Source organism: Bos mutus, chromosome 13 (genome assembly GCF_027580195.1).
Source record: "Bos mutus isolate GX-2022 chromosome 13, NWIPB_WYAK_1.1, whole genome shotgun sequence".
Taxonomy (NCBI): Eukaryota; Metazoa; Chordata; class Mammalia; order Artiodactyla; family Bovidae; genus Bos; species Bos mutus.
The window spans coordinates 49,056,178-49,075,978 of NC_091629.1; the positions used below are offsets into that span (position 1 = coordinate 49,056,178).

The 19,801-nt window shown below is 53.2% G+C and overlaps 1 protein-coding gene across 8 annotated transcripts in view; it reads left to right on the forward strand.

The window, feature by feature from the left end:
* The window catches only part of CEP250 (centrosomal protein 250), a 54,699-nt gene that overhangs the window by 25,880 nt on the left and 9,018 nt on the right, over positions 1 to 19,801 (forward strand). For 7 of the 8 annotated variants that reach the window (XM_070381638.1, XM_070381640.1, XM_070381639.1 and 4 more), the window contains 14 exons: positions 1,101 to 1,268; positions 1,679 to 1,813; positions 3,576 to 3,719; positions 4,576 to 4,709; positions 5,832 to 5,970; positions 7,083 to 7,425; positions 8,035 to 8,156; positions 9,653 to 9,773; positions 10,973 to 11,094; positions 11,547 to 14,132; positions 17,442 to 17,555; positions 17,746 to 17,901; positions 18,348 to 18,449; positions 19,468 to 19,530. In XM_070381638.1, the coding sequence (XP_070237739.1) occupies positions 1,101 to 1,268; positions 1,679 to 1,813; positions 3,576 to 3,719; positions 4,576 to 4,709; positions 5,832 to 5,970; positions 7,083 to 7,425; positions 8,035 to 8,156; positions 9,653 to 9,773; positions 10,973 to 11,094; positions 11,547 to 14,132; positions 17,442 to 17,555; positions 17,746 to 17,901; positions 18,348 to 18,449; positions 19,468 to 19,530 (4,449 nt within the window). The remainder of the gene's footprint in view (positions 1 to 1,100; positions 1,269 to 1,678; positions 1,814 to 3,575; positions 3,720 to 4,575; positions 4,710 to 5,831; positions 5,971 to 7,082; positions 7,426 to 8,034; positions 8,157 to 9,652; positions 9,774 to 10,972; positions 11,095 to 11,546; positions 14,133 to 17,441; positions 17,556 to 17,745; positions 17,902 to 18,347; positions 18,450 to 19,467; positions 19,531 to 19,801) is intronic. The other variant, XM_070381642.1, reaches the window with a different exon arrangement.

Genomic DNA, 19,801 nt, shown 5'->3' on the forward strand with positions numbered 1-19,801 from the left:
ATTTTTATAGATGAGGAAACGGAGGCACAGAGATGTGATAGAAATTAACCGAGGTCATACTAGCAGTGCTGGAGTAAAGACTCCAACCCAGGCAGCCCCTCACCACCATCCTGAGATCCTGACAGAGGGGCTGGATTCATCTAGGAAATCAGAAAAGTCGTTGGTCACTGATGGATTCTGGGAGGACCGGGATGTTCCATCCCGACAGTCTTGAATCCTGTAGAAGACATCATAGCTAGACATGGGCTGGCTCTTCAGAAGGGTGACCCTGCCACTCTGAGCAGGGGAGAGGGGCAGCAGAGAATGAGTCCACCACTTCAGTTTGCTGTTACAACCACCAAGCATGATGTGGTTGCTTTAAAATATTTGTAGCTTATGTGAGGGACATTTGTACTTTAGAAAACACTGTTACATGTATTATATCTTTTTTTTTTTTTTGGTGGTATGGTATGGCATGCAGGATCTTAGTTCCCTGACCAAGGGTCAAACCCTGCATTGGGAACACAGAGTCTTAACAACTGGACCACCAGGGATGTCCGTGTTTTTTTTTTTTATCTCAATTTATGTATTTTATTTTTGGTTGTGCTGGGTCTTCATTGCTGCACGCAGGCCTTCTCTATTTGCGACAAGCAGTGGCTACTCTTCATTGCATTGCGGTGGCTTCTCTTGTTGCAGAGCACAGGCTCTCGGTGCACAGGCTTTGGTCACTGTAGCACGTGGGCTCCGTAGCTGTGGCTCACAGGCTCAGTGGTTGTGGTGCATGGCCTTAGTCGCCGCATGGCATGTGGGATCTTCCCAGACCAGGGATTGAACCCATGCCCCCTGTATTGGGAGTGTAGAGTCTTAACCATCGAACTGCCAAGGACACCCCTGATTTTTTTTTTTTTTTTTTAATAAATCTCACTTGATTCTCATAAAACTTGGCAAGATAGGCAAAGCAGGATAATTAGCCTCACCTCACAGATGAGAAAACAGGCTTGGTAAGGAAGACACCGAGGTCACGCAGCTGGTGAGCGGTAGACTTCTTACTCTCATCCGGTGCTTCTCTGCCTCCGCGCCTCACCCTCTCAGCTCGATCGGTGTTTCCTTCGTATGACCAGGAAGAAGAGCGCTCCCGGCACCGGCAGGAACTGGAGAAGGTTCTGGAGAGCCTGGAGAGGGAGAAGATGGAGCTGGAAGCGAGGCTGAGGGAACAACAGGCAGAAATGGAGGCTATGCGGGCGCAGAGGGAGGAAGAGCGGGCCGAGGCCGAGAGCGCCCTGTGCCAGGTGGGCAGCTGGGAGGGCTGCGTGTTCCCTGTGACCCCCTGCCTCGGACCACTTCCTTCCAGCTCCCCAGGAGTGGGGCTACAGGGGCTTCCAGGCCTCCCACTCTGCCCCTACTCACTCTAGGGCGTGAGCAGGTGATCGGCACCGTTAACTGCAGGGCTGGCTGTGTGTCCTACTTCCTGAGGGAGGGCCGCCGTTTACCACATCCTGTCAGCTTGCAAACCAGTGGCAACCTTCACACTTCCTGGTTCTCAGTCAGTGGTCCCAACCTTCCTTTGCCCTCAGCAACCGCTGCCCCCCTAACCCCATTTGCCAGAAGAACCTAGAGCAGCTGGCGTGCGCTTGTGGCTTCATGGATGAGCATGGTGACCCCTGACCCAACAAGCCCTGGCCCTCCTGCCCCTTCACAGATGCAGCTCGAGACAGAGAAGGAGAGGATGTCCCTCCTGGAGACACTGCTGCAGACCCAGAAGGAGCTGGCAGAGGCCAGCCAACAGCTGGAGCGGCTGAGGCAGGACATGAAGGTTCAGCAGTTAAAGGAGCAGGTATGGAGGGTGGTCCTGGGCAGGGAGGAAAGGGAGTGGCGATTCACTCCTTCACACTGTTCTGTTTTTCTTTTTTAAATATTTATTTATTGGGCTGTGTCAGGTCTTAGCCGCAGTGTGCAGGGATCTTTCCATAGGGATCTTTCGTTGCAGTGTGCAGGCTTCTCTCTAGTTGCGGCGTGCAGGCTCCGTAGTTGCAGCAGGTGGGCTTAGCTGCCCTGTTATATGGGATCTTAGTTCCCCAACCAGGGATCAAACCCATGTCCCCTGCATAGGCAGGTGGATTCTTTTTTTTTTTAATGTTTATTTATTTATTTTTGTCCGCACTGGGTCTTGGTTTCTATGTGCAGGCTTTCTGTAGTTGTGAGTGGGGGCTATTCTTCAATGTAGTCCTCGGGCTTCTCGTTGGGGTGGCCTCTCTAGAGCACGGGCTCAGCAGTTGTGGGGCTTAGTTGCCCTGCAGCACGTCCAGCAGTCTTCCTGGACCAGGGATCGAACCCATGTCCCCTGCATTAGCAGGCGGATTCCTAGCCACTGGACCACCAGGGAAGTCCCCACTCTTTCACCTTGACCTGCTGTTTGGCACTTCTTTGCACCAGGCCCCAGGCTAGCTGCTGACACTCGACCGACAGAAAGGTGTGGCACAATGGTGAACGTGACAGTCATGGTGTTTTTTACAGTGGCAGAGAGGACACAGAATAAGTGAGATAATTGTAGGTCGCGATAAGGGCCATAAAGGAAATGAATAGGCCGAGCTAACTGAGAGGGATTCAGAGGAGGCCTCTTTGGACAAAGGTGGTCAGCGGGGCCCTCACTGAGAAAGTGACATTTGAGCTGAGCCACGAAGGTTGAAGATCAGGCCCTTAGAAGAAAAAGGGTGAACCTTAAAAGCATTTTGCCAAGTGAAAGAAGCCAGTTACAAGAGACCGCATGGGATATCATTCCGCTTGTAGGCAGTAGCCCAAACAGGCAAATCTACGAAGACAGAGAGTAGAAGAGTGGTTGGAAGTGGGGCTGGGGGATGGGGAGGGTATGCAGTTTGTTTCTGCAGCTGATAAAAATGGTAAAAAATGATCACAGTAACCGTGGCACGACCCTGTGAATATGCTAAATACCACTGAATTGTCTGCTTTAAATGGGTCAGTTGCAGGATATATGAGCTCAGTCTCAATAAAACCATTAAGAAAAGAAGCCAGCCATTTGAAAAACAGTTCAGGCAGTAGAAATAGCTGTTGTAAGGACCTGGGACAGGCAGCAAGGACCTGGGACAAGTCCCTTGATAAGCTTGGGGGCAGGAGCCCTTTGTCAGCCATGGAAGGAGCTTGAGTTTTGTTCTAAGGACAGCTGGAATGTGTTGGATGATATCTAAAAAGCAGAGTGGGACATGATTTACTATATGTATTTTTAAAATACTTTAGCCGCTGAGGGGAGAATTGTGTGTGTGTGTACACGTGTGCGTGTGGGTGTGGCAGCATGAAGTGGAAGTCGGGCCACCCGGCAGGAGCTGCTGCAGTGGTCTGAGTAAGGTGCCCTGGCCAAGAAGGCCTGGGCGAGCAGTGCGCTTGGTGAGGGAGGAGCAGGAGAAGGAGGTGAGGACTTGAGGTGACAAGGTATCATGGAAGCAACATGACTCAGCTGGGCCCTGCCTTGGCTTTTGCCAACCCAACCTAAAAACCAGTACTTATACGACACAATCTCTGCAACACAGATTTCGTGACCAAGGAAGCTTTCTTCCCCTCCCTGCTCTCTTCTCCCCTTGCAGGAGACCACTGGGATGCTGCAGACCCAGCTCCAGGAGGCTCAGCAGGCACTGGAGCAGGCAGCCCAGCAGCACAGAGACAGTCTGGCGACCCTCCAGCAGGAGGGCCGCGTCCTGCTGCAGGATAAGACAGACCTGCAGAAGCAGGTCCCTGCTCCTCTCTCCCAGCCCCACAACCCTTCCCCAGCACAGCCGGGCCCTCCCACTCCCCCTGGCAGGACGGGGAAACCTTGGCCCTGCTGCCTGAGCTTGGGGTGGGGAGGGGGGGCCCCACTATTAAGTGAGAAGTGAAGGGTGCTCAGAACTGAGCATGTGCCTCCCAGGCCCCTGGGATAGTTAGTAACCTCTTTCAGTGGGGACCATGGTCATTATTGTTTAGTCACTAAGTGGTGTCCGATCCTTTGTGATCCTATGAACTTTAGCCCCCCAGGCTCCTCTGTCCTTGGGATTTCCCAGACAAGAATACTGGAGTGGGTTGCCATTTCCTTCTCCAGGGGATCTTCCCAACCTGGGGATCGAACCCACGTCTCCTACCTTGGCAGGCGGATTCTTTACTGTCTCAGCCACCAGGAAAACCCAAACCTCACATTTTTTTGGCAGCCTCCTTGATCCAACCTCCCCCACAGAGCCAGTGTTTTTATACCAGGTTGCTTTTCCTTCTCAGAATCCTGTATCAGATGGTATTCGGATTGTTTATTTTTAAAAAATATAATCATTTGGCCTTTGGACAGAGTTATATTCAGCCAAGGTTTTTCCTTGTGCCTCCTTTATACACCGTATGTGAGGCTGGGGAGACAGGTGATGAGGCTGAAAGGTAGGGAGGGGCTTATGAATGGCTGGCGGAGGGAGATAGTTAAGACCAGCACCTAAGGGGTGGCAGGCCCTCCAGGGCGTTGGGAATGGGCTGGTGACTGTGGTAAACCTTGAAGGACCCTAAGTCCTAGATGAGAAGCATCCTTCCACTGGCCGCCTATCCCCAGCCTTCATGCTCTTGACTTTCCAGGTGGAAGACTTGAAGTCTCAGCTGCTTTCCAAAGAAGCCTCCCAGAGGTTCGTGGACCAGGAGGTTCAGGAAAAGCTGAGAGAGGCCCAGGAGTGTAGCCGAATTCAGAAGGAGCTGGAGAGAGAAAAAGCCAGGTAGGCTCGACAGGCCATGGAGTTGGCTTTGGCCTGTCTGGATCCAGGGGTCACAGTGAGGTTGACAGTTCTTTGCTCAGGTCCCCTAACCACTCATGTCTCCAGCTCTGGGCTCTACAGGTAACTGTGTAGAGAGGGCATGGTCCCTGTCTCTGCAGCTCGCACTTCATTCATTCATTCATTTAGTGGAGAACATGCCTCACGCACCAGAAACTATGCCAGAGGTTGGGGATATAGTTTAAATAAGACAATGTGGTCTCTGTCGCAATAGAATTGAAGGTTTTGTGGAGAAGACATTAATCAAATCATCTCCAAGGGAAGGTATTGGCAGATTATGTCACCTGGAGTCTGAGTGGGGAGAAACCCTTTTGTTGATGAAACTAGAGGTGGGAGGCTGGTACAGATGTCCAGATAAGAGATACCAAAGCTGGAACCCTGGTGGGGTGGTAAGGAAGAGGAGGAGGGAAGGGGTTTGAGGGACGTTAGGGGAGTTGGGATCGGTTTATATGTAGTCTTGGAATGTTCACAGGCAGAGTGAGGGAACAATTCTGTGATGTGGTCAGGACTTCTAAGGGTGGATAGAGAGGCCATTCACTGAGCTGGGGAATGTAGCAGGGGTGACTGGGGGGAGGGGAGGTGCAGAGGAGACAGGAAGAATTGGACGTGTTGAATTTGAGGTACTGTGTAGGTATTTCTGGAATTTGCCAAAGAGTAAATTGTGAAGTTGAAGAACCTAGGAGTAATCAGTTGGTACTCAATAAACACAGGCTTTTATTCTTAGCCTGTAATCATGATCATTACTGTTACTATCCATGCTATGTTAGAGCAGTCAGATGAGAAGGTAGTTCTTCGTTGCCTAAGAGAATGGCCTGGCCCTCCGGCTCCCTCTCTTTTTTAAAAAATTAATTTATTAATTTTAATTGGAGGATAATTACTTTACACTATTGTGGTGGTTTTTGCCATATATCGACATGAATCAGTCACGGGTGCACATGTATCCCCCCATCCTGAACCCCCCTCCCATGTCCCTCCCCACCCCCACTCCTCTGGGTTGTCCCAGAGTACCCGCTTTGAGTGCCCTGCTTCATGCGTCGAACTTGCACTTGACCCTTCTCTTTTTAGCCTGACTCTGTCGCTGGTGGAAAAGGAACAGAGACTCCTTGTTCTGCAAGAGGCTGACTCTGTTCAACAGCAAGAGCTGAGCTCCCTGCGCCAGGACATGCAGGAGGCCCAGGCCGGGCAGAAAGAGCTCAGCACCCAGGTATCTCCCACCCCAGCAGGAAATCTCTTCCCTGGTGGAAGCCGGCCTCTGGAGTCAGCGGGTGCTTGCTCAGTCATGCTGGGGCCTTGGCAGCCCCGGTGGGAGAGGGAAGCCAGGACTGGGTGGGGTGGAGCGTGGGAACCTGACCCAGAGTCAAGAACAGGCCGCTGATGACCGGAACATGGTACCCAGAGGATAGGGCTCACGCAGGCCTGTTCAAGCCTGGCCACTGCCAAGTGTGCCTCATCTGCCCGGCAAGACACAGCAAGGGGAACAAATATTACTTCCCTCGGGTCCGCAGCAGCAAGAGGCCTTCCATGGACTTGGTCTGTTCACAGCAGGACCCCAGACCTGTGCACGGAGGAAAGATGGAACTGGGAGGAAAAGCACGAAGGGAGTGAGAGCCAAACATAGACTGCGGTAGCGCAGGACCCGTCTGCTTGTTAGACGGTCCTGGTGTGACCCTGGCCCTACTGCTTGGTTGTGTGAATACGCTTTATTCATCCCTAAAACGAGGGTGATAATTCTTAATCATTGTAGGAGTATAGAAAGTGTCAGGAGCACAGTAAGCATTCAGTAAATGGTAGCCATTATTATTGTGACTCGTCTTCTTTTGACTCAGTATCAGGGTTTCAAGAAGAATTCTCTCTTTTTCCGGCTGCCCCAGATCTTAGTTGGGTGTCACCTTTGTTGTGACACGCAAAATATTTTTAGTTGCAGCATGTGGGATCTAGTTCCCTGACCAGGGATTGAACCCAGGCCCCCTGCATTGGGAACACAGAGTCTAAGACACTAGACTACCAGGGAGGTCTCTCAGGCAGATTTCTAATCACAGCAGGAAGCTGGCATAGTTGCCAAGGGGACCAGGGCCAGAGCCCATGAGCATACAGCCCAGGCCCACGTGTTAGGAGTCCTTAGGTAGGTGCGTAGGTCAGATCTGGGGTGACACTCATTCCAGACCCTGCCTTCCTGCTGGAGAGCTGAGCCTCCTGAAATCCTCCCAGCCTCAGACAACCGCACAACCCTGGGGATCGAGTGGGACTGGTCCTGGGAGGGTCCAGGGAGAGGGTGTCCACTCCCTGCTCGGAGTGACCATACATCTTCTCTGGCAGGTGGAATTACTGAAGCAGGAGGTGAAGGAAAAGGAGGCTGACTTCCTGGCCCAGGAGACTCAGCTGCTGGAGGAGCTTGAGGCGTCTCGAGTCACCGAACAACAGCTCCGAGCTTCCTTGTGGGCCCAGGAGACCAAGGTGGCCCAACTACAGCTGCGCCTGCGCAGCACAGAGAGCCGGCTGGAGGCGCTGGTGGCAGAGCAGCAGCCTGGGCACCAGGCCCAGGTCCAGCTGGCCAGCCTCTATTCTGTCCTGCAGCAGGCCCTGGGGTCTGCCTGCGAGAGCAGGCTGGAGCTAAACGGCGGGGGAGACTCAGCACCCTCCCTCTGGGGCCCGGAGCCAGGTGAGGGAGCCATCCAGGACCTCAGGCCTTTGGGCAAAGCCAGGCCTAGCTCGAGGGGTGGAGGAGAGGGGTGCAGTTCTCCAGGCAGTACTGCATCAAGGCCAAGGCCCAGCCTCTGGGATGGATTCAGTCAGAGTGTGAACCCCAGCTCTGCCATTTGCTAGACATGTGTCCTTGGGCAAGTGACCTCTCCTGTATGAGCTTGATTTTCTCAACTATAAAAGGAGGGTGTTATAAGTACCCACCTCTCGGGATTTTTCTGAGGAGTTAATGAAATGACAGAAATAAAATCACCCGCTCAGTCCCTGGCACTTGTTCACACGCTCAGTCGTGTCCAACTCTTTGCGACCCCATGGACTGCGGCACGCCAGGCTTCCCTGTCCTGGCACTTATTAAATGCCTAACAAATGATAGCTGGCATTTTCTAGTGCGCATCAAAGCGCCTGGCACCTAGGTATGCAGACCAGGGCACGATGAACAAACTGCTGAGGGGGACTCTTTGAGGAGAGGAGGGGTGGATAGGAAGGCCAGGGCCATGTCTGGGTGGTGTGGTGTGGCTATTTCATGTCAGAGTGCAGCCAGGTCAGGAGGCGTTTCCTCGTTTTTCAGACCAGAATGGCGCTAGGATCCTCTTTAAGAGAGGGCCCCTCCTGACGGCTCTCTCAGTTGAGGCAGTGGCGGCCGCCCTCCACAAGCTTCACCAAGACCTGTGGAAGACGCAGCAGGCCCGGGTATGTGTCTCTGTTCTCCTTCCTCAGGCTCTTCACCTCCCCTGAAAAAGGCTCATGGCATAGTCTGACCTGTGTTATTTCTTCTTTAAAAAAAAAAAAATTATTTATTTGATGGTGCTGGGTCTTACTAGTTGCGGGGTGTGGGATCTAGTTCCCTAACTGGGGATTGAACCTAGGCATCTTGAATTGGGAACGTGGAGACTTAGCCATGCTAACCCCCTGGTGGTTCCTTGGACCACCAGGGAAGTCCCTGACCTGTTTTATTTCTGACATCAAGTTGGAATGAGTTCTGCCTCTATTGCTTACTACCTGGCAGCCGTGAATAAAGCATTCAGCTTCCTGGACCTTGGTTTCTTTAGTAAATTAGGGTACACTGTGCCCACTTCACCAGGTTTTGAGGATTAAATGAGCGAGGGACTCAGGTGAGCCCTGTAAACCGTGATACTCTGTGTAGATCTGGGATATTGCTTTACATCATTTTCCTCTCAGCCACAAATTGTTCTTGGTGCCAAGACCTCCAAGAAGAAACCAACAAATGGGGATCACTGAGATTTGAGGTTGCCGTTTATAGGAACATTGTAGGCCCAAGACAATATGAAATGTCCTCCAAATCCCACCTTATGGTGAACCTATCAGTTAGTGAAAATTGAGTGTCAATATGCACTCTGACGGAGAAGGCAATGGCACCCCACTCCAGTACACTTGCCTGGAAAATCCCATGGACGGAGGAGCCTGGTGGGCTGCAGTCCATGGGGTCGCTGGGAGTCGGATACGACTGAGCGACTTCACTTCCACTTTTCACTTTAACGCATTGGAGAAGGAAATGGCAACCCACTCCAGTGTTCTTGCCTGGAGAATCCCAGGGACGGGGGAGCCTAATGGGCTGCCGTCTATGGGGTCGCACAGAGTCGGACACGACTGGAGCGACTTAGCGGCAGCAGCAGCATGCACTCTGAGCTAGGGATACAGAAAGGAGAAACACCTGCTCTCTGCCCTCAGGAAGGCTCATGACAGGGCTGAGCAACCCAGCTTTGTCCTGAGATAAAGCTGAGCTGCTAGAATTAACTAGATCAGTAACAGGTGCACATTCTGATAATAGGAGGTAGGGGCAGTGCAATCTGACTTGAGAGGGTCGGAAGAAAGGAAGCAGTGACCTTTGAGCTAAAATGTGAAGTGATTCAGGAAGAGGAAAGGGATCCTGGGCTAAGACTTCAGTAGGAGTTCTGTTTCAAAGACAGACGGGTCAGAAGGGGAAGTCAGGCTCCAGCCAGTTGGGGCAGAGCCTGTCATCACTTCTGGGAGCCAGATGCACATGAATTCAGAGGTAAATAACCCAGCAATCTGAGAGTAGGTCCTCGATGGCAAACCCTGACAGAGCCTGAGGGACTAGAGGGCTCAGGCCCTGGACTGGGGCGACATCATGGAAGACGTGGAGCTTGAGTTCCACACACTTCCGGAAGACGTGGCACTTGAGTTCCACACACTTCCTTTCCCAGGATGATCTGCGGGATCAAGCCCAGAAGCTGGAACAGCGTCTCAGTGATATGGAAGCCGAGAAGAGCCAGGTCCACACAGAGTTGCAGGCTCTGCAGAGACAGCTCTCCCAGAATGAGGAAGGTGAGAAGCTCAAGGCAGGAGGGGTTTGAGGGGAAGAGAGGAATGGCAGACTTCACGGGTGGCGCTAGTGGTAAAGAATCCACCTGCAGTGCAGGAGACCTGGGTTTGATCCCTGGGTTGGGCAGATCCCCTGGAGGAGGAAAGGGCAACCCACGCCGGTATTCTTGTCTGGTGGATCCCATAGACAGAGGAGCCTGGCGGGCTATGGTCCATAGGGTTGCAAAGAGTCAGACACGACTAAAATGTGAGGAAAGGCCCAGAGGGGTGGGATCGGCCTGGGAACCACTCTTTACTGCTTGCCCACAGCTGCAAGAAGATCCCCAGAGGCATCTCCAAAGGAGTGGTGAACCCCGTGAACTACTTTTCATGCTTTGCTTAGCCTTTGAGAGCCATCCTGGCAGAAGAGATTAGGAGGAACAGATTTGGTGAACTCAGGGAAGTTGCTGGCTAGGCTTCCATTTTTTCTGTCTGCAGGTTGAAAAAACTGGCTACCTAAGGCCTAGTCTCAAAGAACACCATAAAATTCTGTCATTATCATTTATCAGTGTTACTTATTTTGTCATCCCCAACTATTCTCAAAGTGATCAGCAGGATCCTGAGCTTATTTGGGAAATAGAAAAGGGGGGAACCTGGGGAGAATGTATCTGTGCTACAACTAAGGCTGGGAAGGGTGTTGACCACCAGGAAAAGAAAGAGGAGTGTCTTCAGGCTCAAGGCTCAACTACAGAAGAGAAGAAGACAATATGGGGAGTGGATCTGGGTCTTAAAATGTCCCACAGGGCTCAGTGAGAGCCATACACAGAGCTGAGTTCTGGTGCCTTTTGCAGAAATGGAGGGCCCCAGCAGAGCCGCCCTGGTCTCTAGGAACCCCTGCAAAATCCTAGAATTGCTGGCTGAAAAGGACATCCCATGTCATGAAGCTCAACCCTGTCTGGAATCCAGGCTTGAGAACCTGTGTGATCGGGATGAGAAGTGTTGGCACAATTGTCAGGCAGCAGATGCAGACAGGGGTCTGGAAGCAGCAGGGAGCCTAGACAAACAGAGCAGTGGGCAGAAGGGTCATGTCTCTATGAAACTGGATGTAATTCTCTCCTTCTTGGCCTTTTCCTCCTTTGTTTCTGCTTCCCTTCTCCCATCTACCTGTACATCCCTCTTTTCCAACACCCCAATCATGGGCCTTCCTCCATCTCTTCCCAAAGAGAAATCCAAGTGGGAAGGCAAACAGAACTCCCTAGAATCTGAGCTGATGGAACTGCGTGAAACTGTGGCATCCTTACAGAGTCGCCTCCAGCAAGCAGAGCTGCAAGGAGTGGAAGCCCAGGTAAGGTGGTACTGAACTGGGGAGGCGCCAAGGCTGGGGCTCCCATCCTAGCCCCTGGTCAAACCCCATGCATATATAGTGCCCAGCTTTCTTCAGCAGTGGCTCCATTTCTCTGGCTGTCCCCACAGCCCTGAGGACCATTATGAAGGCCTCAGTGAATCCTCCTTTAATTGCTCTTTCTGCATTGAGGTTGAGATCTTTATCCTTGACCTGAAGGACTAGAGTCTGGGATGGCTGATTTGCATCAGACTTTCTTTGAGCAGAGCAGAGCAGAGCCTAAAAGTGTGGTCGGGATGTTCTTTTACAACATCAGCCTGAGTAGAATGCTCAGTTCCTTTTGCTCACATCCTTGACAAGGCTGACACTACAGAGGAAAGAAAGAAAAGGCCCTTGTTGGAGTGACAGTTTGAGGGAAGCACAGCTTTAAGGTGGTTTTGTATCTCGTTTTCCAGAGTGAGCGCAAGTTACTGCAGGCAGCCAAGGAGAGCCTGACTGCCCAGGTGGAACATCTCCAAGCCTCTATCACAGAAGCCAGGGCTCAGGCAAGTGCTGCTGTGGCCCTGGAGGAAGATCTGCGGATGGCGCGCTCAGCCCTGAAACTGAAAAATGAGGAGGTGGCGAGTGAGCGCCAGCGAGCCCAGGCCCTGCAGGAGCAGGGTGAGCTGAAAGTGGCCCAGGGGAAGGCTCTGCAGGAGAATCTGGCTCGCCTGGCCCAGGCCCTCTCGGAAAGAGAAGGGGAGGTGGAGACTCTGCAGGGGAAAATCGAGGAACTGGAGAAGCAACGGGAAATGCAGAAGGCTGTGTTGGAAGTGCTGTCTCTGGACCTGAAGAAGAGGAACCGAGAGGTGGATCTACAGCAGGGACAGATCCAGGAGCTGGAGGAGTGTAGGTCTGTGCTAGAGCATCTCCCCGTGGCTGTTCAGGAGCGAGAGCAGCAGCTGGCCCTGCAGAGAGAGCGGATCCGGGAACTTGAGAAGGACCGGGAGACACAGACGAGCATCCTAGAGCATCATCTCCTGGAACTTGAGAAGAAGGTCCAAGTGATCGAGTCCCAGAAAGGCCAGATTCAGGACCTGAAGAAGCAGCTGGTTACGACGGAATGCCTGGCCCTGGAGCTCGAGGAGAAGCGTCACCAAACGGAGAGCCAGCGAAAGGCGATAGAGGAGCTGGAGGGCCAGAGGGAAGCACAGAGGGTGGCTCTGACCCACCTAACGCTGGACCTGGAGGAAAGGAGCCAGGAACTGCTGGCACAGGGCAGCCGGATCCAGGAGCTGGAGGGCCACAGCACTCTCCTGGCTAGTGAGCTCCAGGAGAAGGAGCAGGAGGCCATGGCCCAGCAAGACCAGATCCGGGATCTGCAGAGGCAGAAAGAGCGTCTGAGTCAAGACCTGGAGAGGAGGGAGCAGGAGCTAGTGCTGCTGAAGGAGAGGACGCAGGCCCTGGAAGATCAGAGGAGCCGGCAGACCAAGATCCTGGAGGAAGACCTGGAGCAGATCAAGCTGGCCCTGAGAGCGCGGGGCCGGGAGCTGGTCTCGCAGCGGCAGCTGAGGCAGGAGTGGGCAGAGGAAGGGAAGGGCCAGAGCAAAGCTCAGCGTGGAAGCCTGGAGCACATGAAGCTGATCCTGCGGGATAAGGAGAAGGAGGTGGAGTGCCAGCAGGAGCACATCCAGGAGCTTCGGGAACACAGGGACCAGCTGGAACAGGAGCTCCAGGGCCTCCACAGGAAGGTGAGTGAGACCAGCCTCCTCTTGACCCAGCGGGAGCAGGAGATTGCGGTCCTGCAGCAGCACCTGCAGGAAGCCCGGGACCAGGGGCAGCTGAAAGAGCAGGAGCTTCAGGGGCGGCTGGAAGAGACCCAGAGGGTCCTGGTGCACAGGACCCAGGAGCTCCAGGCCCTGCAGCAGCAAGAGGCCCAGGACCAGGAGAAGAATGTGAAGGAGCAGGCGGACTCACTGCAGACCGCCCTGGAGCAGGCGCATGCTGCCCTGGAGGAGCGCCGGGCTGAGCTCGAGGACCACAAGGAACACGCGCGGAGGCTCCAGGAAGAGCTGGCAGTGGAGGGGCGGCGGAGCCAGGCCCTGGAGGAGGTGCTGGGTGACCTTCGGGCAGAGGCTCGGGAGCAGGAGAAGGTGCTGCGGGCCCTCCAGCAGCAATGTGCCGAGCAGGCCCAGGAGCATGAGGCGGAGGTCCGGGGCCTGCGGGACAGCTGGCTGCAGGCAGAGGCGCTGCTCGACGCCCGTGACAGGGAGCTGGAGGCCCTACGGGCAGAGGGCCAGGCCTCCCAACGGCAGGAGGAGGCTGCCCGCGGCCAGGCTGAAGCTCTGCAGAAGGCCCTTGGCCAGGCTCAGGCCGCCCTGCGGGAGAAAGAGCAGCATCTTCATGGGCAGGCCGAACTGAGCCGCAACCTGGAGGCCAGCACGGCCACCTTGCAGGCCGCCCTGGACTCCTGCCAGGCCCAAGCCCGGCAGCTCGAGGAGACCCTGAGGAAGCGGGAAGGTGAGATCCAAGACGGGGACCTCCGGCACCAGGAGACCGTGCAGCAGCTCCAGCAGGCGCTTGCCCAGAGGGACAAAGAGCTGAGAGAGCTGAGGAGGCAGGGGCAGCTGCTAGAGAAGTCTCTGGCCCAAGAGAAGCAGGAGCGCAGGCACGAGAGAGAAGGGGAAGAGGTGAGGGGCCTCCGGGAGAGCCTCAGGGAGCTACAGCGGACCCTGGCTCAAAAGGAAGACGAGCTCCTGGAGCTGCGGGAGGCCCAGCAAAGGAAGGATCTGGAGGACGCACCCCACAGCCACAAAACCTCGCCCAGGGAGGAGCCGTCTCCCCCACTCGACTCCTCAGGGCCCAGGCTGCAGCGGGAGCTGGAGCGACTGCAGAGGGCCCTGAGGCAGACGGAGGCCAGGGAGATCGAGTGGAGGGAGAAGGCCCAGCACCTGGCACTGTCCCTGGCCCAGAGCAAGGCCAGCGTGAGCAGTCTGCAGGAGGCGGCCCTGCTCCTACAGGCCTCCGTGCTGGAGCGGGACTCGGAGCAGCAGAGGCTGCAGGTGAGTCACGTCGTGGCGGGTAAGACTCCGGGGCCATCTGCACCTCAGGGTGTAAGTAAAGGTGAGGTCACGGACACCTCAACACAGTGGAATCCCAGTTAGTGTGCTAGTGTGGGGTGGGAGGGGCAAGGCGACACCCACAGACTCTGCCCTCCCAGAGTTAACGGTCTAGTGGGAGAGCGATTATTGTGCCGTGCATGCAGCTCTTGGGGTTAGTGCTTAATTAGGATTAGTTTAGTGTGCTCTGAGCAAACCAGAGGGATGCCCCGCCTTTCCTGGGTCCCAAAAGGCTTCCTGGTAAAAGTGATGTTTGAGATTAGATCTGAAGGGACCGGTAAGGAAGTAGCCCAGCACAGGTAGGGGAGGGAGAGGAGAAAAGGAGGGGAGAGAGAACGTAGAATATCAGTCAGGGAGTTGAGGCTGCCTGGGACGTAGAGCAGGGGGCTGGCAAGAGCAGAGAGGATGGCAGGGGCCCATCGTTTAGGGCTTGTCAGCATGTTGAGGACCTGGATGACCAGTGGGAAGCGGATGAAGGGTTTGGGCCCAGGGAATGACAGAATCAGATATATAATAGTTCATAAAGATGGCTCAGGCTGCCCTGTGGAGCAGCTGGAGATCTGGGGAGACTGAGTAGGAGGCTGTAAGTGGGAGTCAGCGGGGAGGTGGTGACCTGAGATAGGAAGTGTGGATGGAGACACGAAGAAATGACAAAGTAAAGACAGGGCCCAGGTTTCTGCTCACTGAGATAGAGGAGGGTTTGGGGAACAAGAGGGAAATAGTGTGGTCAGTTTGGAAACGAGTGATGTACCTGTGGGACCTGCAAGGGGACAGGTCCAGTGGGCGGGTCTGTAAACTGAGCTGAAGGTAAAGGATGAGATTGAGGCCAGCGGTAGAGACTTGGGAGATATCAACAGCTAGAAAAAGTGGGCTCCTCTAGGCAGGATGTTGAACGGCAGAGGAAGTGACCTTAGAGTATGACCTTTATCCTCAGGTCAGGGCCATGTCTTAGTCATGTTTGCACTGAGCACAAGGTCTGCACACAGTGGGCCATCAGGAGAGCTGGGTTTACTGCTGGACGTAGAGAGGTATTATCTATTTTACCCAGAGGAGCCCAGCCCATTTTCCCTGATAAGTCGACTCTATATCCTGGTCCCTTGACTGGATGTGAGCACTGGAGAACCCCCTCCCCGACCTCAGACACACAGCCCTGCAGGGACTAGCCTTCCCGGAGCCCCCAAATCTCTGTTCTGGTTAAAATACAATATGCACACAAAGGGTTTCATTTATGAACTTTGGAGTCAAGTTCTTGGATTTGAAATACAGTTCTGCAGTTTAGTAGCTGTGTGACCTGGGGTAAGTGCTTTTTCTTCTCTGACTCGTTTTTCTCATTGATAAAATATGGAATGATAATATCAGCCCCATACAGCCATTTTGAGTCCAAAAAGCAATAATATAAATAAAGTGCCCAAGAAAGAAGCTTTCAGTAAGTGGGACTCCTCTCCTATTTCTAGGCCTATTCTTACCGGCACAGAAAAAAGTCAGATACATAGGTGGGCGGGAAGGCACTTTCTATACTTGGGAATTACTGAGCCGTGTTTACTCAGTAATGGAGTTCAGGTTGGTACCCCCATTCCCAAAATACTCAAGGACGTTTTTCAGAAGGAGCCCGCTTCCTAGTAGCGTCACAGTATTTATTTGGCTGGGCCAGGCCTTAGTTGTGGCGTGTGGGATTAAGCCTGAGTCCCCTGCCTTGGGAGCGAGGAGTCTTAGCCACTGGACCACCAGGGAAGTCCCAGTAGCATTATTATTTAAAATTGAGGTATAGTTGATTTACAGTGTTTCAGGTACATAGCAGAGTGTGTGTGTGTGTATATATGTATATATATATTAATATATATATATAACTGAATATACCTATATTCTTTCCAGATTCTTTTCCCTTGTATTAATAGGTAATTATAAGATAGTGAATATAGTTCCCTGTGTAATACAAGCAAATCCTTGTTTATCTATTTTATATATAATAGTGTAGTGTATATCTGTTAATCCCAAATTCCTAATTTATCCCTCTTCCCCCTTTCCTCTTTGGTAACCGTAAGTTTGCTTTCTGTATCTGCGAGTCTGCTTCTGTTTTGTAAATAAATTCATTTGTATCATTTTTTTAGATTCTAAGTATAAGTGATATATTTGTTTTTACCTGTCTGACTTGCTTTACTTACTAAGGCTGTCCATGTTGCTGCAGATGACATTGTTTCATTCTTTTTATGGCTGAGTAACACTCCATTATATATATTTACCACATCTTCTTTATCCATTCAAAAACATTCCATTGTATATAGTTACCATCTCTTCTTTATCCATTCATCTGTCGATGGACATTTATACAGTAGCATCAGTTTTTATTTTAAGCATTTTACATGCCAGGCACTGTTCTCTCACTTTCTTTTTCTACAACAACCCTGAGATGCAGGAACAGTTAATATCTTCATTTTATAGTTGAGGAATAACCCGTAAAAGAGGTTAAGTAACCTGTCGGTGATCATCCAGCTCATGATGGGCAGAACTTGGATTAGACCTAAGCAGGCTGACTTTCAAGCATGGCCTCGTACTCCTGAGTTTCTCCTCCCTCCCAGACGGCCACCACACACAAGTAGACTATCTGCTTCTCTTCTCTGTCTCCCCTCTTGACCTTTGCTATTTATGAACCCTCAAGCGTCTAGAAAATAATCTAAACACTAGTCTTCCCATTTATCCAAAAAGGTTTAACCCCAGAGGCTTGATCTACGCTTTGTATTTTACAAAGGTGGTTGGGGTCTGGAGAGAGCTCCTATCTTGACCCAAGTCACATAGCCAGTAAGCGATGACACAGTTCCCACCTCTGCGTGATTCCTAGTGCTCTCAGTTGTCACTTAGCTTAGGCAAGATCTAAAATGAGACAGGTCCAGGCAGTTCCCTGGTGGTTTAGTGCTTGGGATTTCACTGCCATGGCCCTGGTTCAACCCCTGGTTGGGGAACTGAGATCCTGCAAGCCATGCAACATGGCCAAAAAATAAAAATAAATAAACTGAGACAGATTTTAGTCCTAGACCACCGTGTATCCTTGGGAAGATCCTCCTCTGTTCCTTTGTTTTATCCGTCTGTAAAATGAAGGTTCTGCACTAGAATAGCTGAGAGGTGCCAAGAAAAATAAGACTATAAACCTGATGAGATTGTTGACGATGGAGGGTGGAGTGGACATGCGGATGTTCCTCTCACTTTCTGAATGTGCGGTCACCATGATGTGACTTGCTCTGCACCTTGATGTCCCAGGACGAACTAGAGCTCACCAGACAAGCTCTGGAGAAGGAGCGACTCCACAGCCTGGGCCTGACCAGCCAAGCAGAACAGGGGCCTGGAGGAGAGCCCGGCATCCGGCTGGGAGAGGTGAGCTGGGGGCCTGGAGAACAGATGGCCCAGGAGGGAGTGCCTGTCCAGGGGCTTGTCCCCTTCCCCTGAGAGTTGGGTCCCTGAATCGCACACCTGCCTGGTTCATCCTTTGCCCTCTGTCTAGCTCCCCCGCCTTCCCCTGTCTCAGGGGCTGCCCTGGTGAGCTTGACAGGTCTCTTTCCTTCAGGTCTCAGAGGTGAAGATGGAGCCGAGTCCTGAGGCAGAGGAGAAGCAGCGCTGGGAGCAGAGGCTTGAACACCTGCAGCGAGCGGTGGCGCAGCTGGAGGTTGACCGGAGCCGGCTGCAGCACCACAACGCCCAGCTGCGGACCACCCTGGAGCAGGTGGGTGACTCCAGTCCTTGGCTCCTGCCCCCAGTCTGAAGAAAGGTGCACATCTCCACTTCTCCTGCAGCCCCCGGAGCGGGGGGTTTGGAAACGATAGCCCAGGACCAGATTTGGCCTGCTCTCCATTTCTGAAAATAAAGTTAAGTGGGGATGCACCAGTATTTGTGACAAAGATTGAATGGCCCACAGTGCCTGAAGTTCTACAGAAGACTTGCTGGCCCTGCTTGGAAGCCCAGGAGGCTGGCCCCACGTCCTCTGTTGCAGCAGCACTGTGCACTCAGGGCTGTCCCAGCACAGACTCTCCTCCATGCAGTTCAGCTTCTCACGACCCCTTATGTTCACACCACACCCCTCACACCAGCCTGCTCCCCAAAAAGGCGGCTCAGCTGCAGCCCAGAGCCAAGCCCAAGCCCTGGGCTCTCACTCATACCCAATCTCTGCAGGTGGAGCGAGAGCGGAGGAAACTGAAGAGGGAGTCCATGCGCGCGTCGAGGGCAGGGGTCCTAGAGAGCAGTGGAGCCACAACACCGTCCCCCACACCCCAGGTTTGTCCATTTTCATTGACTGCAGCTTCCGGAGAGCCCAAGCCCGGCCACCAGAAACAGTCCTCTGCAATGTGTATCCAAGGCAAGAAGCCGATTCAGCCAGTCCAGAGGGCCCGTCCTGACCAGGCTCTGCCCCGCCTAGCACTGTCCCTGACCCAGGAAAGAGGCCCAGCATCAGTGACTGGGCCTTGAATCAAGGCTGGCAGCCCTGCCTTCTGAGCAGCCTTTGCTGATGTTCAGTCCATCTGCCCCAAGACCAGTGCTTCAGGCTCCTGGGAGCAAAGCTCATGGGTTTCTGGTCTCTCCCAGTGTGTGGTGCTTGCCACATCCCGATGTACCTAGGGGCTCAATAGCAGCTTCGTGGACCTCTTAGACTTCCTTGCCCTTTGCAATACTGAATTAACAAGATATGGGTCCAAGGTGTTTCCTGGTGGTCGTTTGGTCACTAAGTCGCATCTGACTCTTTGCAAGCCCAAGGACTGCAGCACGCCAGGCTTCCCCATTGAGTCAGTGATGCCATCCAACCATCTCATCTTCGGTTACCCTCTTCTCCTCCTGCCCTCAATCTTTTCTGTGGCCAGAAGGATTTAGGGGAAGACACCGCAAACCACTCTTTTGACTGAGTTATGCCCATCAGTCGACAGTCCTGGAGCCTGGCAGGCAGGGACTGTCCCTAGTGGCTGAGCACGTCCCAGCCCTCCATCCCCCTTCCTTTAAAGAGAGCTTCCCAAGGGCAGGGCCCTTGTCCCACTTCCCCTCTGCATCCTTCACGCGCTGCCCGGGATCAGCACGAGGCAGATGTGCGGTGTACTTTAAATGAGGTGCCTCAAAGAAGCCAATCCCATCCAAACCTCTGGGACATTTGGCATCAAGTCTCCATGGGCATTGCCCATTGGTTTGGTTTAGACCCTCTGAGGCCTCTCCTGCCCCCAGGCCCTGGTGCCCCAGGATTGTGGGAGGCCTGCACAAACCCCGGATGGAAGGCCTGTTCCCCTGGAACAATATTTGTCTCCCCCAGGATGGAAGAGGAGGACAGAAAGTCTCCTCGGATGCCACGCACGTGGCTGAGCTGCAGAAAGAGGTACGTTCCAGAAGGTTCCATCTTCTAAGGCTCTTTCCCTCCCTGGTACTCTGACAGCAAGGCTTTGGTGTCTGCTATGTGCTTGGTCCCTCGTGCGTGTCCAGCAGGGAGGGGGAAGATAGTTCGTGCCTCAAAGAACTGCAGACCCCATGGGAGGCAAGCAGAGCCGTCCCAGCTCTACCTACTACACTGAGTGCACTTAACCTCTCCTATGCTTAGGGTGGGAGCGGGGAAGAAAGTATGCTCCAGGCCCCAGACCGCCTACTGAGAA